This window comes from Melanerpes formicivorus, unplaced genomic scaffold, assembly GCF_026170545.1.
Source record: "Melanerpes formicivorus ecotype bairdi unplaced genomic scaffold, bMelFor1.0.p_v2 SCAF_47, whole genome shotgun sequence".
Taxonomy (NCBI): domain Eukaryota; kingdom Metazoa; phylum Chordata; class Aves; order Piciformes; family Picidae; genus Melanerpes; species Melanerpes formicivorus.
This window is the reverse complement of record NW_027142399.1, coordinates 1,558,869-1,575,173: the sequence shown is the minus strand read 5'-3', so window position 1 is coordinate 1,575,173 and position 16,305 is coordinate 1,558,869. Positions and strand designations below refer to the sequence as shown.

The window sequence follows — 16,305 nt, the reverse complement described above, 5'->3', positions numbered from 1 at the left end:
ACTTAATTTAAACATTTATGGCCAATCCCATGATTTAATAATGAGAAATAAAATTGGAGATTTACTAAGTGTTGAGAGAAGACCTTTCATTTCATCTGGGGATTAAGAGAGGAGGTGAAGGTGCGAATCCTGTTAGCCACGCTGCCCTCACCTGAGCTCCAGCATGCTAAAGAGCCTGATCCTGAGTGCTCTCTGCTCCCATTGAGCCCGGGGAAGTCAGGACTCAGTGCACACTGCAGGTTTGGGCTCCTTTAGACACCATGCCAGCGTATAAATCCACAGCAGTGCCGTCTCATAGATATTTTGCTAATAACTTTAAAGCCTGGCTTCATTTAGTAGTACCAGCAGCTAATCAAATCCAGGCAGCTTCTCACCACACCATTAATTTAAGGTAACAATTCACCGAGATCTTTGGTTCCGCTTAAGCACTTCCCAAATCACTTCAAGTCTCTGTCAATTATCTGAGACTAATGCACCTTGAAGTTACCTTTAAGAGCAAACATTACTCCATGGTCATAATTCTAGCATATCATCAGTGGCCAAAAGATAGGAACAATGCAGCTTTGGACTTCAGAAATTCAGGCTGCACATTCGAATGTCCAAATGAAAAATAAAGCAGTGCTGGAGCAGTCTGAAGATCTATTGGATTTTCATAATTTGGCTATTGCTAGGCATGTTCATAGGGCCAAATGGACCTTGAGCCTTTTATTCATTTGATTTCATTTTCTGGATGGCTACTATTAGATAAAGGCAGCTTCCTCAGGTACTGCTGCAGTGGTACTGGCCAGCAAATTAAGTCTGGCAAATCAGATCTTACACACTTGGGGCTAGACTCACGCAGCTGGCTGCTGTCTCACCCTCTTCATCATGACATAGATCTTTCCTGAGCTTGTGCACATGGCTAGGCTCACTCTTCTTCAGCTGACCTGCTGCACTCAAGAAACTTCCCAAACCCACCTGTGATCTGCTGTGCCAGCCCTTGTTCTCCCTTCTGATCTCACAGCATGGCATTACTCACGTTGGGGAGTGCTGCAGCATGGCCAGGTGCTCGCTGACCCAGCCTGAGCAGCAAGAAGGGGAAAACCTGGGCACAGATTATCCCCAGTACCCTTCTCCAGTTGACTCTCAATCTGTCCCTGCTGCACAGCATAGCCTGGCACCTGTGTGCTTCCCTGTTCAGGACACATCTCATTTTGGACTATGTTTTCCACTCTGTTCAGTCAGACAAAAAGGGCACCAACAGCTAGAAATGAGTCCAGGCATGGAAGTGCCTTAGTCTTCCTCTGCCAAATGCTCTGGGTTTGTAACTAGTTGTTAGGATGAGAGAGAAAAGTGCTCGTTGCTGTCTGAATTTGGAATGGGACTTTGGCTAGGAGAACAGAGCAAAACAGAGGGAGAAGCTGTCTCTTCCTGTCTTGTGTGGCTAACAACTCCATTACAGGTCTGGATCTCATGCAGAGAACGATGCTGGCTGAGAATGTAGGCTGCCAGCGTTCATAATAATTAACCATTAATGTTAGCAAACACTTGGCAAATCTCCACCTGCTTTCATCCAGAGCTCTCAGAGTCCTTTGCAAACATGAACAGATTAAACCTTGCCAGACCCCCTCCAGTCCTACATATTCATCCAAAGAATCTCCTCCACTTCTATTCTCTGACAGGGCATTTAGCAAACACAGTGAGGATGGGAAGTACTGAGGCCATACCCATTGTACAAGGCAGAGAGGAGGCCCAGAGTGGTAAAGCATTGTTCCCAAAGCCCCAGCAAGCACTGCCAGTGCAGAAATAGTGGCTGTGGCCTCCCACCCTGCAGTCAGCACCTTGAACCCTGCACCATCCTCTTCTGCTCAGCAGGTCTTCATCCATTTCTCACTGTCAAGAAAGCCCAATCAGGAAAGGGACCCAGGCTTAGAAACAGGTCAGCAAGCTGCTTTTTCACTGCTAGGACACAATGGCCACCACAGACAGAGCTAATTGTTGCCCAGCCAGAGCACAGCATCCTCTGTGAGAGCATTAGGACCAGATGATCTCCAGAGGTCCCTTCCAACCCCCTACCATTCTGTGATTCCCCTTGGCCTGCTATGGCTTGGTGGCTTGCTCTGTTTTTTAACCAGCCATGCTGCTCCTTTCTAGCAGCTCCTTGTGGAGATGATTCTGTCCAAAAATAAACCACCAAAAGAGGGCTTCATTCCAGAATGATGATGATGCCCCCTTGAAACACATAATCCACGTGGGGAGTTGTAATGAAACAACTTGGTCAGAGTAACTATTAGGTCTGCTAAATCAGCAGACTTGCCCCACAAAACTCTGTTTCAACATTCAAAGTCATCCATTTGACCCAGTGATACAGCCAGCAGCATGCTGGGGTCATTGGCAATGGCCAGCAAACAGCCCTTCCACACAGAAGAGAGCAATCTTGACTCACAGGACATGCAGACACTTGGAAACCTCCAGCTAATGTCTGGCTCCCTACCACGTCATGACCTCCATTTCAGCTGTCTGAGGGCTCAAGATGTTGTGGCTGATCAATGGCTTGGGAATAAAACCAGAGGCTGTGTGTTCACCTCCTTGTCCCAGTTTAGTTCAGCAGCAATAATCAGAGCATTCTCTACAGCTCTGCTCCCCAACATGCAAGGGTATTTGCTGTACATTCTGGAAGAACAATCAGTTTCAGGTAGGTAGATCAGACATCTTAGTGCTCACCTGGGAATAAGAGGTCTTTCTTCTTTTCTTCCCCTAGTTTTTTTTCCCCCCTTCATCTGCATTCACTTTTGGCTTTGAAATAAATTGCTTTAAATCTCAGCTCAGCAAGAGCTAAGCCTGAAAAGCCAGAAACCCACAGTCATGAACATTTCCTGAGAGTTCAGGCAAAAGCCAATCTGAGACCTTGTTTCTGAGACTAGGCAGCACAAGGAGGAGTATTTGGGGGATGAATATGAAAGAGAAAAGTGCTTGGAAGGCAGAGATAGAGAAGACAGAAGATAATAGGTTTGAAAAGGCACAGGCCTGCCCCAGACTGGTCTAAATTGTCACTTTCTCACTAGTGTCAGTGAAATTCCTCCTTACTTCGGTTGACATTTTCTCCCATACAAAGCAGCAAGTCCTCTCTGTTGTCCGTGCTGCACCAGCCAGAATTTTTAGCAGGCACTTTGGATTAGCTGCCCAGCAGATGCAGCCCAGCACAGCTCCCAGTTGACTTAGATGAGCTGAGGATGTGACTCCATAGGGTCCCGAGGGGCCAGGAGAAGCACCTCTGGCTGCTAGGAACGGCCTTTCTCACTGCCTTTACACCCCAACAGACATGTTTGTTCCCTTGCACTCTAAGCTCAATACATGAGACACAGGAAATAGAAACAACAGAAGGGATTAGCCTGTACACATTGATCAAAGTGTGGAAAATACTATTCCAAAGCAGCCCGAGTCAAGAAACAAGAAATGTTAGGGCTCCCATTGTAATAGACCCTCGTTTATCACCTTGCAAAGGGTCCCTTTGAAAGGCAAATGGCCAACTAGTCCCTTTGATACATGGAGATGCTTCAAGATAGCTATGATATAGAAAACCTGGGCAGAAGATATTTACTGCCTAATCTGACAGTTATCTCTTTTACAGCCCAACTACTGTCATTGCAGTCTTTGAGAACTGGCAGCTGCGCCGATAACTGCAGACCTAACGGCAGCAGAGGAGAAAGCCTTTGCTAATTAAGCTCATTTCCCTCATTTTCTTCCTGGCTTGGCCTCAGCAGAGCTTCCAGAGAGCCACTGCTGTGTGGCCCTTTGTGCCAGTGATGGACTGCATGCCACACACCCCCTCAGACAGCTGCATATCGGCGGCAGGCGAGGCAGGCGCTCCTCATCGCCTGGCTGGGATGAAATGTTGTCGTCCTGCCACAAATCAGACTTTTAACTCAGCTGCAGCACAGCAGAGTCTCCCTTGGAGGGTAAAAAGAAAAAAAAACCAAACAAAAATCTCCCTGAAGGATGCATAAACCTGCCCCTTGTCTGATGCAGCTGATACAGGGCTGATTTTTTTCCCCCCTCAGTGTGGTCTCAAGTTCCAGAGGAGTCGATTTATACTGAATTCATCAGTGCTACTTTGTACCCAGAAGAGTTCAGCTCTGTATTTTCAATCAGTTAGTGGCTGTGAAACTCTAATGGGGTTTGTGGAACTGTGGGTGCTTTATCCTCTGCTCAGCAGGCGTTGCAGCATGCTGAGCCACTTGCTCTGCTCACTCTCTCTTCAAGTTGCTGCAACTCATTCCAGGCGGCTCTGCTGGCCTCTCCCGGTTAGATATTCAGCAAGGAGAGACAAAACTCAGCAGACCTGCAAGTGTCAAGTGTGAGCCCAGGCTGTCTTTATACCATTTCTCATGGCAGTTTGCAGCTTCTTTTGTGGATCACTGGACTGCTTCTGCCTCCACTTATGCCTCTAGGTCATCTGGGCTATTTTTGCTCTGGAGCAGGCTCTGCTCCTGATGGGCAGTGGTGTTTTCCCCCTCCAGTTAGAGCCACACAGTCAAAGCCACCATGAGAAATGTCATCACCTTCATTGAATATCCAAGTGAAGTGGAAGAGAGAAACACATCTTGCAGGTAATTAATCTCAGACCTGAATGAAACTAGAGCCAGTGGAGGGGACTTTGATCACTCATGCCAGCCTTTGCATAGCGAAATTGTGACAGCTTCACCCCAAACCCAACACCAAAGCAGCCCATCTTGGCTTCTTCCTTTTTTATAAGCTTTGACACCAGGCATCATCCAGGTCTCTACCAAGCAGACCTTGCCTACAGGTCCCATCGTTTTCATAGATCCATAGAATTGTTTGGGTTCAAAAGGACCTTAAAGATCATCTAGTTCATAGAATTGTTTGGGTTTAAAAGGACCTTAAAGATCATATAGTTCCAACCCCACCTTGCCATGAACAGGGACACTTTCCTTTCCCAAGGGACATCCTAACCATTCAAACAGTTATCACCCAAGAACCATCATAACCAGTTAGCCACACTCCTGTGTCTAGCCCCTGTCACTCTGTGCCCACAGTTGCAGTTACCAGTGCTGGAGGTGTCTCCAGCAGCTTACACACCACTGCTGGGACTTGCATCCCTTCCAGATCCTTTATGTAATGCAAGATCTCTGCAATAAAAAACAAGGCAAAGCAAAACAGCAGCTGCTCCCTTTTCCCTCTTCCTCCAGCTTTTGGGTCACTTACCTGATGAGGCACTTAGGGTTCAAGGAGATGTGTGGACTTGGCAGGGCAGGAGCAGGGAAGGTTTCTGTGGTTTTGAATTGGTTAAAAAGATTCCTGCCTCAGGACCATTATGGTCCAAAGGGTTCAGTCTCTATTTTATTATTTATAGCTCACTGTCTTTCTTCCCAAAGTTGTGTGGGCTCTCACAGTTCACAGAGCAACTCTTTTCTATTTTACTTACACCACTCAGTTCAGTAAATACCCCCAGGCTAGTCCAAGCCTTGTTAATACCTTCACCCATGCAGCCTCTGGGGAGAAAATAGCTTTTTATCGTTAGCTGGAAATGGAACTGGCTGGAACAACACCACAAACACAGCTCACGAGGACAGATCCCAGGCCCTTTAGTTTGGAGCCTGCCAGACCGCTGTGGACCCAGCTGGGCTTGGAGAAGTAAGTGGCTGTGAGGGCAGGGAGGGATGTGAGCCCTTGGCCCACTGCTGGGCTCCCCGAATAGAGGGGGCAGCAGCAGGTTCAAACAGAACAGTTAGAGGGGATAAAAGCAAAGTATTACATTTTAATCGATCTAATCTCTGGCTCCCAGTGGAATTTGCAGAGATATCTTACTAGAATTACTCCAGTTTTATCAGGAGACAGCAATACTGGGAAAGTGCCTTTTGGACAGCAAACCACTCCAGATCTTGAACTGCATTAGCATTGGGACTGGCTGAGCAAGACAGCCCTCACAATAGTTTCAAAGATGAGAGCAAAAACTGGCACGAGAGAGAACATGTGAGATGTAAACCCATCTGGGCATGCAAATGTATATGAGCACAAACCCAGACATATGCATAATGCTGTCTGCTTCCACCTCCCTCCCGTGTGAAACCTGCATTTACCAGGGAGCAGAAAACACAGGACCTGCAGAGCCACTAGAAAAGACATCCAAATGACAGCAGCTTTTATCCATCCACTCCTCTTCTGAGGTCCATTTCTGCTCTGAGTGGTCCTGCTCTGGCAGGGGGTTTGGAGTGGATGATCTTTCAAGGTCCCTTCCAACCCCTAACATTCTGTGTTTGGGTGATACAAAAGAAACCACCCATAAATTAAAACAGAAAAAAGAGGGGAAGAGGGACATGAAGAAAAATACCTTAAAATACAGACCCAGATACCTTATAGGTGGGGCAAGGTAACAGGAGAGATTAAAAGCAAAGACGTTGAGAAACCAGGTGGTTTATGATATTCCCCCCCCATCCTCCCTTCTCCCTGACATCCTCTGTCTGAGCAGATGACTGCAAGGTCTTTGGAGAAGCAGAGGAATAATGTCTGGCTCTGTCAAGATTGCTCTTTATTCGCTGCAGTGAAGGGGTGGATAAAAAACATCAGGTCTGATAAATGATTCATGAAGCCTTTTGTTCTGCTAATCTGTAAATAAATTTTAAAAAGCAGCTTTTTGATGAATATATTCTGCTGCTCGTAAAAATGTGTCGGCCTTTAAACGCGACACAGGCACGCTCAGATGGCTCTGGTGCTGCTGTCAGGACTTTGAAGGCCCAAGGCTGGCTCCTTGCAGAGTGTGGGGATGGAGGTTTTGCTGGTTCACCTTGGCTGAGAATCTACCCCTCAAATAGAATAGAATAGAATAGAATAGAATAGAACAGAACCAGACCAGACCAGGTTGGAAGAGACCTTCAAGATCATCGCATCCAACCCATCAACCAATCCAACCCACCTAAACAACTAACCCATGGCACCAAGCACCTCATCAAGTCTCCTCCTGAACACCTCCAATGATGGTCACTCCACCACCTCCCTGGGCAGCACATTCCAATGGGCAATCACTCTCTCTGTATAGAACTTCTTCCTAACATCCAACTTGAACCTCCCCTGGCACAGCCTGAGACTGTGTCCTCTTGTTCTGGTGCTGGCTGCCTGGGAGAAGAGACCAACCTCTGCCTGTCTACAACCTCCCTTCAGGTAGTTGTGGAGAGCAATAAGGTCACCCCTGAGCCTCCTCCAGGCTAAGAAACCCCAGCTCCCTCAGCCTCTCCTCACAGGGCTGTGTTCCAAGCCCCTCCCCAACTTTGTTGCCCTTCTCTGGACTCGTTCCAGCAAGTCAACCTCCTTCCTAAACTGAGGGGCTCAGAACTGGATACAGTACTCGAGGTGTGGCCTAACCAGTGCAGTGTACAGGGGCAGAATGACCTCCCTGCTCCTGCTGGCCACACTGTTCTTGATGCAGGCCAGGATGCCATTGGCCCTCTTGGCTGCCTGGGCACACTGCAGGCTCATGTTCAGCCTACCATCGACCAGTACCCCCAGGTCCCTCTCTACCTGTCGTGGCTGGCTTGGGTGATTCCAGTTCATACACATCCCACAGCCCCAGTTCCTGGGCTCTGGCAAAGCCTTCCCTCATCTCATACTCTGTCTAGTCAGGGAGAGAGGAACATCAGAGAACTATAGGATGGCTTAGGTTGGAAAGGACCTCAGAGATCATCTACTCCAATCCCCCTGCCATGGGGAGGGACTCCTCTCAGCTGCTCAAGACCATATCCCACCTGGCCTTGAACACCTCCCGTGTGGTGGCATCCACAGTCTCCCTGGGCAACCCATTCCAGAACCTCACCACCCTCGTATGGAAGAAGTTCTTCCTCAGTTCCAGTTTAACCCTGCTCTCCCTCAGCTTCAAACCCATTCTCTCTTGTCCTATCTCTAGACACCCTCATGAAAAGTCCCTCTCAGCCTTCCTGTAGGAGTTGCTGGGTTTTTCCATGAGCAGACAGGCCTGGAACTGTCTCCTGACTTTTGTCAATGTGGACAGGGAAGGGAAAGGGGCGGGGTTGGGGAAGAAAAGGCATGATTATACAAGGACATCTTTTATTTCAGTACATTCAAGACAAAAAAGAAAAAGACCAAAAAAAAAAAAAATCAAAAGAAAAGAAAAAGAAACAGGAAAGAAAAGAAAACAATTCAAGAACAGGATGTACCTTCACTCAAGGCTTTATCTTCCCCCCCACCCCTCTCCATTGTCATCTCCTTCCTTTCACAATCAGAAATTGCATAGAATTTGTGGTTTTTTTTCAATCAGAAAATGAAAGTCATCAATGTAAAACCCACGTCTGTACCAAGCAGAGGGCGAGCTGCTGTCGTTGCTAGGGAAGTAAATATTTTCCTTGCATCGGATCCCGGGGCTTATGGTTGTCTCAAGTGCTGGGTGGCATCGTTGCTGCTAGGACACGGGCTGTAAAGTCAGCCTGCGAGGGGAGGGTGCTCCATGGGTCACAGACAAGGGGAGGTTGTGAGCCTGGGGGGCAGAGCTTGGAGTAACTTCGTTGGGAGCGTGCAGAGCGCTGGCCGTGGATGCTTTGGGGAGTGACAGTGGGCTGCAAATGCCACCTGCCTTCGAGGGCAGGGAGGGCAGCCTTCCCCAGCACTCCCCACTCTCTCCTGCTCCTACCTCACCTTTCTCTAAAGCCTCCCCTCCTCGCCTTCCTCTAAAGCCTCCCCCACCCCACAGCCCCAAAACAGAAAGGGAAAATCAGAAATTAAACTAAAAATGGCAAAAGAGAACCCCAGGACTAAACACAAGACACAGAACCCCTGAAATTCCAGGCGTTTCAAGGCCTCTTTGAGTTCACTCTGTTCCTTGGTTGGGTGTTGGTTTTTTTTGGCATTTTAATAGATATATTTCAATGCATATATATATATTTATATATATATACGTGTCTGAACAGCTCCTCAGGTGGACTCTCAGCAAATGCTGCCTCTCACAGGGGCGTGTGTCCCACCCCTCCCCCTCAGTCCACCTGCCACACTCTGAATAGGACGAAGAGTTCAGCACCTGAAACCTGGTGCCTTGGAGACTAGGTCCTGACGTACCCCAAATAAACTGAAACAAAAGAATGGCTCCTCCCTTCCCTTCCCTTATCCACATCAAATAAAAAGACCCTCCCCACCCTTCCCCACCCCCACCCTTTGAGAACATCCCCTGGTAAGTCTGCATGATGGGGAGACAGCACCAGTGTCCTTTCTCCTGGTCTGGGGGGTCGAGAAGTTGCAAGAACCACTCTTGCCCCTCGGTGGGCAGCATCCGCTATAACCTTTTAACCCAACACATCCCTCCTTCCCCACAGTGGCACCGAGACAGCTGCTGGGGACAGGCCAGCTGGAGGAGCTTGCCCCTGCTGTGCTGGGCTGTGGCCAGACACTCATCCTCTTGGACACCGAAACCAAAGCCAAGCCTGCGCCAGCCCCAAGGTCCGCCTTGCCCTGGAGAAGCTGCTCTGGGGAACTGCTTTGAATTTAAAAACAGGTTGACATTGTACAAGTCCATGTTCTGTAAAATGGAACAGGACCCTCTCGGCCCACCTCGACGCCCTTCCCGCTCGACCCCCCACCCAGGTGCCAGCGTTACTCAGGCTCGCTGCTGTTGGTGGTCTTCTCCCACTCCAGGCTCTCCTCGCTCCGCGCAGGCGAGCCCGTGGCCGGCCGCGCCCGGAGGCCTTGGAACCGGCGGCACTCGGGGCACACCCGGATGTGCGTGCACCCCCGGGCGACCAGGGCGGCTTCTTGCGCCAGTCTTTGTGCCAGGGGATCTGGCTCGCCCCCGCTGCACAGCTTCCCGTTGCTGAGCGTGGTTGTGCTGCGGGCTCGGCGCTCCTCGGGGATAACAGGGCGAGTCCGAACCATTGCCCCTCGCCTGCGACGAGGGTGGAAACTGTCCTTGCAGAGAATGATGTTGCGCAGCTCCGTCACCATTTCTTGGCACACCGACACCTGGAAGGCAGACCCGAGATGTACTGCTCACCCAGCTGTGCCCAGCAGTGCTGTGCCTGCTCTGTGTTCTGGTGCCAAAGCGTCAGGTTCATTGATCTGGGCGCTTTGACTCCAGTGCTTGGGCATTTACACCTGATTTAACCCAACAGAGTCTGCCTCTTGCCAGACACCCTCCTGTGTTCTGGGTCCCCAAATCAATGCAAGACCCAAACCCACTGCAGGTAGAATTCTCAGGTGATCCCATCTCCAGGAAAGATGGGATCTTGGACATGTGCACCTGGACATGATACACATCCCTGTACCCTCCAAAGGCCCTTGGAGCAAGCCTACAGCCTCAGGCTTAGTAGGAGTGCATGAGAAGCTGGTGCATTTTAGACCCTGCTCAATGCACTTAACCTAGTGTGTCTCATTACTAGCAATGCTCAGCTCAGCCTGGGTGCATTACCTGCTCCAGAGCACTGCCCTGCTGAGCACCCAGCAGACACCCATTAAAACTGTCTATCCCATCAGGATACTCTCAGCTCCTACCTCTGACTGCTCAGAGTGCCGAAGGCTCCACAAAAATTCCAGCATTGCCATAAAGATTGCTACGATTAAGCCACAGATGAGAACCACAAAGATTCCACCAATGTTCTCCATTCCCAAGCCTGAAACAGAGCAGAAGGGACAGTGCTGTGGAGAGGGTAGGCACAACAGAAATAGCAAGCATCACTGGAGAGAAATCCCAATGCTTTGCTGTTTAGTTGGCATCACATCTGCCCAGCTAGGGACCAAAAATCTGCCCAGCCAGGGACCAAAACCACACAGCCAGCACTGTCCTATTAATAGCCAATTGCATGACTCTGAGAGTGACTTGCAATAACTGCACAATCGAAGGAGCCTTCTCAGAAGTGATGATTTTGCAGATAAACAGCAAGTACATTGAAGGAGAGTACAAAGCAATTTGTGGACAAACTGAAAACAGGAGAGAGAAGAAAGGAGAGATCAATTGGGCACATTAATCCCTGCAAATTATTCACCCAGCTCTGGTTGCTTTGAAGTTTGAAAAGGAAGATGAGCAATGTTGTTAAAGAAGATGAGATGAAGAAGACAAGAAAGGGCTTTAAAGGAAGCTGGCACCAAGAGAAAAAAAAACCTCCTTTGATTGCATTACAAAGTGCTGGTGAAAAATGATTACAGCTTCTTGTATTGCAGCAGCAAGGAGAGGTTCCAAGACCAAGACCCAACACCAAATGGACCAAATGGAGTCCCTGCCACCTAGGGGTTGGGTAGATTTTGACTGGACATTAGAAAGAAATTCTTTAGAGTGAGGGTGGTGAGACACTGGATGCCCAGGTTGCCCAAGGAGGTCATGGATGCCCCCTTCCTGCAGGTGTTCAAGACCAGGTTGGATGAGGCTTTGAGCAACCTGGGCTGGTGGGAGGTGTCTCTGCCCATGGCAGGGGGGGTGGAATTAGATGATATTTAAGGTCCCTTCCAGCCCAAACCATTCTATGAATCTTTGGGTGCTTTCTAAGTCCAGCACCCTCTGGCTCATGAGGAGGAAACAGCTCCTTCCAAGGGGTGATTTTTGTCTCAGACAACTGGCTTGTAACAGGATGACTCCCATGACTACTGACTGTGGGCTCCATTCAGCCACCTTAGGTCAAATGCTGTGCATGCAGAGAGCTTCATTTAGAGCAGGGACTAAATTGCACACAAACCCCCCGGCTGCCAGCCCTCTCCTCCACAGCTTGTGCACCAGAAACCTCACCAGCTGCACAGTAAAGGCATCCCTCAAGAACCTGGCCTGAGCTTTTCACGAGCTGAAGCTGTCACCTCACTTCCCACCATGACCTCTGTCCCCAAAATGCAGCCTGTGCCTCTGTCAAGCCTTGCAGAACAGGACCATGAGAGGAGGCAGGGAGCAGGGCTGGTCTCAGCACACACAGTCTAACAAACAGCTCTTCTCTCCTGTGCCTCTTGGCTTTGGGTCTCAGATGGACTGAGCCCCTGATTATTGGATTGATTACTAAAAAGCATGTCATGTTTTGCACTGAGGTGACTGTATGAGGCCATTACTCAACAGGAATATCTATAAAAATCTTCCTCTCCCCTCTATAACATTAAATCAAAGTGCAAGTATCAATGATTTATTGCCTTAATCTCTGCGTGGCTTTCAGACATAAAATCTCACCAAAATCCTTGTAAATCGCTGACCTGTTTTGTTCTAAAACTTAGGAGGCCACATTTCTCCCTCCTCCTCTGTCATTCTTTTGGCATTGCCTCTGGAGCATTGGAGTGACTCTGTAAATCAGCCCTTTGTACAGATGTTTCCACCAAGACATCAATTGCAGGGCAGAAAACATAGCCCATAGTCATAGTTTAGACCCAAGGTAAAGGACATCCTCCCAGCAGCTCTCAAATTGGAATTTAGGGCCAGAACCTCTCTGTCTATCCTTCTGCCATTCTACCTGAGTGCCACTTCAGACACCCATTCCCAAGCTCACCTGAGAAGTAATTGCTTCCTCCATATACACAGACCAACAGACTACAGCCTTCCTCATTTCCCAGGTGGAGAAAGTGAACCATAACAGAGGGCAGAAAACAGCAGAACTTGTCCAGGCTCACGGAGCACACCTGCTAGTGCCAGAAACAGCCCAGGAGCCTGCTTCCCAGCCACCTCCATCCAAAGCCATCTCGAGACAGCCCAAAGACCACATTTGACTTTACAGCTGCTTTTTGCACAGTCCATGGAGAAAAAAGGACTCCTCTGTTACCTTCACAAGTGACTTCTGTAATAGGTCAAGGTTTTAGCCTGAGGTCTGATGTCTTAAAATGGGCCAACACCTTCTGTCTTGAGATTAACAACCCAAAGTTGCAGAGTTGCTCAACAAGGAGGACAGGCTCAATGTCCTCATGGAGTCTCATCCAGCCTAGCTCACAAACTGCACGGACACACACACTTATACCTGCTGCAATGGCAAGAAAACCCAAGAGCCAAGGTGGACTCACCGTGGCTCCCCATCTCTGTGCTCAGAAAGGTCAGAAGATTGTCCTTTCATCTGGGGGACCTGCTGGCCTCTCTGAAAACACTCACTGAGGAAAGGGTGGCTGCCAAATCTAAGGAATGCAGCAACTGCATTAAGCTGGCAACTGCTGTCACGCCAGGACATCAGCCTAATGTGGCAGCTTTTCTGGCAATTTGCATATCATTACCCAGAAGAATTTGCTCCTCAGTCTACAGATGTACTAATAATGTCCTTGTGTCCCTTCCTCTGGCTGTTTAAAAGGCCCTCTCACTTGGAGCCATTAACCAGTGGGCCTGTGGTGGAGATACATCTCCCTTGAAGGAACCCAGGATTTTGGTCTGATCCCTTTAGCCATCCATTTTCCCAGACATTCATTAGAAGCTAATTTTCCCTCCATATGCCTCAAATATTTGTCATTTGGTTGTTCCTGCTATCTCTGCCCCAGGCAAAAACACACAGCATGAGGTAGAGCAGAGCTGTTTGGTTTTCTCCTTGAATTGTGAAGGAAGGAATCTCAGGTCAGAGGAAGGGGAAAAAACAATTCTTGGGCAGAAATCCTGGCAGTGCTCACATGCAGATGGACATTCATCCTTCCACTGCTGGCAAGGATGCTTCTACTGCTTGGTCCCTTCAGCATGCTGCCAGAGAGCACTGTGGCTTACCTTTGGCTCTGTGGTCCTCCTCTTTGGGGCATTTCCCTCCTTCCCACCACTTCCTCTTCAGGATTTCCAGGCGGTTGTTCTCTTGCAGTTGGAGAATGGCCAGGTCAAACTCGTCACGAAACACAGAGCCTGCAGTAGCAAGAGGTACCATGGTAAGGCCCTGCCTCAGCCAGCATTCCTCCCCACTCATCCCCACCACCATGCCCTGCCAGTGTGCCCAACTACAGAAGCTCATCTGAATGGTTTGGAAGGGGCTTCAGTCCATGTAAGCCACCAAAACCTGCAGCCTCCCTGCTGGGACTGCCAACTGGTGCATGTCACTTGCAGATGGTAATGTCACCTGTCCACCAAGACCCTCACAGGCCATTTGAAGAGGTCCATTACAAGGGGGAGCTTTGGCTTCAGGGGCAGGGTCTAAACGGTCTGTGCAGTTTGGTGCTGCTGCTCCTCCAGACCATGAAGGTCCTTCTCCTGTCATTCAACCTTGCCCTAAGACTCCATCCCTCAAAGTGGTGCACTGCATCAACAGCAAATGCAAGCTCTACACAAGCTGGAGTAGAGGAGGTTTGTTCCTGTGCTCAGCACCAACCTCAGCTGCACGCTGGATGGTGTCTGCTCCCAGAGATCCCAAAGAAGGGCCGTGGGAAAGACTGTTGCTCTCCTGGTAACCCTGCACTATTGTCCCAGCAAGCAGCTTTATGCTCTTCTTATCTGCTACAGTTTCACTGTTCAACAAGACAATGTCAGAACAAATTTAGTCCTGAAAGTGAGGATTTGTACTCCTGATCAGGTTACTGTGACTTTACAAGCTTACGCATGTTAGCTAAACTGCAGTGTCTGTGACAGCTCTTACGCAAGTCACCTTAACTCCCTATTGCTAAGTGCAGGGACTTAAAGGTCAAGAGCACAGCTTCCTGAGCCTGTGAGACTGGCCAAAAGATCAGCAGATCGCTTGGAAGAACAACTGCTACATCCTCTTCTTTTTTTCCATGCTGCCCTGGGAGATGATGTTCTCTTTCTAGCTCTCATATTTGAAAGGCAAAACCTCTGCGTTCGTTCAACCTGATTATTAGCAAAGATAGTCACTGAATTGCCCAATTTTCTGTCCTGGAGTTTTCAGAACTGTTACAGTTGGAAAGGGGAAATTTAGCCTTGTCCCTGGCTGCAAGCAAAATCGAATTACCATTGGATGTAAAAGGAAAATAATGCTAAGGTCTATAGAATTCATTGGATTGCTAATGGGAATATAGAGCAGAGGCATCAACACTTCTCTCTCGTTTCTTCTCCTCTTCTGCTTGCAACTTTCTCTCTTCTGTGGCCTTGCTAGGGGTTGTCTCTTTTGACTACTCTGTGAGATAACAGGGAGCAGGGAGGGAGTGGGGAAGGAGGCGAAGAGCCCCCCTGGATCCATCCAGGGGAGGTCTGAGGAGTTTCTGTGTTGTTTATAAATTGTAGATATATTTCTGTGCTGCACATTTATTGTGTATTTTGTACACATTCATTGCATGTCATATTGCAAGAGTGCAGTTTGCTTGTCAATAGAGCTTCATTTGCTTCCAATACCTTCTGAGCTAGCCTGGCAATTTTATTTTGGGGTATTTTTAAAGGCAACAAAGCTGGTGAGGGGTTTGGAGCACAAGCCCTATGAGGAGAGGCTGAGGGAGCTGGGGTTGCTTAGCCTGGAGAAGAGGAGGCTCAGGGAAGACCTTATTGCTGTCTACTACCTGAAGGGAGGTTGTAGCCAGGTGGGGGTTGGTCTCTTCTCCCAGGCAAGCAGCACCAGAATAAGAGAACACAGTCTCAAGCTGCACCAAGGGAAGTTTAGGCTGGATGTTAGGAAGAAATTCTTCCCAGAAAGAGAGATTGGCCATTGGAATGTGCTGCCCAGGGAGGTGGTGGAGTCCCCATCCCTGGAGGTGTTTAGGAAGAGACTGGATGGGGTGCTTGGTGCCACAGTTTAGTTGATTAGGTGGTGCTGGGTGATAGGTTGGACTCGATGATCTCAAAGGTCTCTTCCAACCTGGTTAATTCTAATTCTAACTCCTAATTCTAATTCTATTTCTAATTCCAATTCTATTTCTAATTCTAATTCTATTTCTACTCTCTCCAAATTAGTTGAGGGGAGGGTGGTATCATTTCACCCCACCACAGGAACCCACCAGCCGCTAAGAGCCTTGTGCTAAAAACTACAAGAGCATCATTTTTACAGCACCTCTAAGACAAAATAAGGAGCACAAAACAATTGAGAACCACTGGGAAACAGTCAGCAAAGAGCAGGTATGCAGAAAACAAAGCAGCAATTTGGAAACATCTTTGACATGAATTATTTCAAGAACCACAGTCACGTGTCACAGGGCTCTGGACCAAAGCAGGGTGGTTTTGGACATCTAGCTCGGAGTGGGCACCTTGGGCAAATGCAACAGGTTTGGGGCAGGTTTAGGCTGTGCCTAGAAAATTTCCCACAGATCTTGAACAGAAAGTGAGAGAATGTAAATAAATTGCCATTGGAGGTAAAAAGGAAAATAATGATAAGGTCTAAAGAAATAATCCCATTGGTCTGAAAACCAACATAAAGTTAGATCTGTAAACTAACTTCCTCTCTTTCCCTTTCCTTCACTCTGGCAGGTACTAGCTCTGGCTTCTTCTGGCTTTGCTGACCTTGGCTGTGATGCTTT

At 48.5% G+C, this 16,305-nt stretch overlaps 1 protein-coding gene across 1 annotated transcript in view; it reads right to left on the bottom strand.

Moving 5' to 3' along the window:
• Positions 1-9,172: 9,172 nt before the first annotated feature.
• Positions 9,173-16,305, bottom strand: part of GRIK4 (glutamate ionotropic receptor kainate type subunit 4) — a gene marked incomplete at its 5' end in the record, with an annotated part of 94,921 nt that continues 87,788 nt past the window's right edge. The window contains 3 exons of the mRNA XM_068159896.1: positions 9,173-9,957; positions 10,486-10,604; positions 13,631-13,759. Coding sequence (XP_068015997.1) covers positions 9,592-9,957; positions 10,486-10,604; positions 13,631-13,759 — 614 coding nt within the window. The remainder of the gene's footprint in view (positions 9,958-10,485; positions 10,605-13,630; positions 13,760-16,305) is intronic.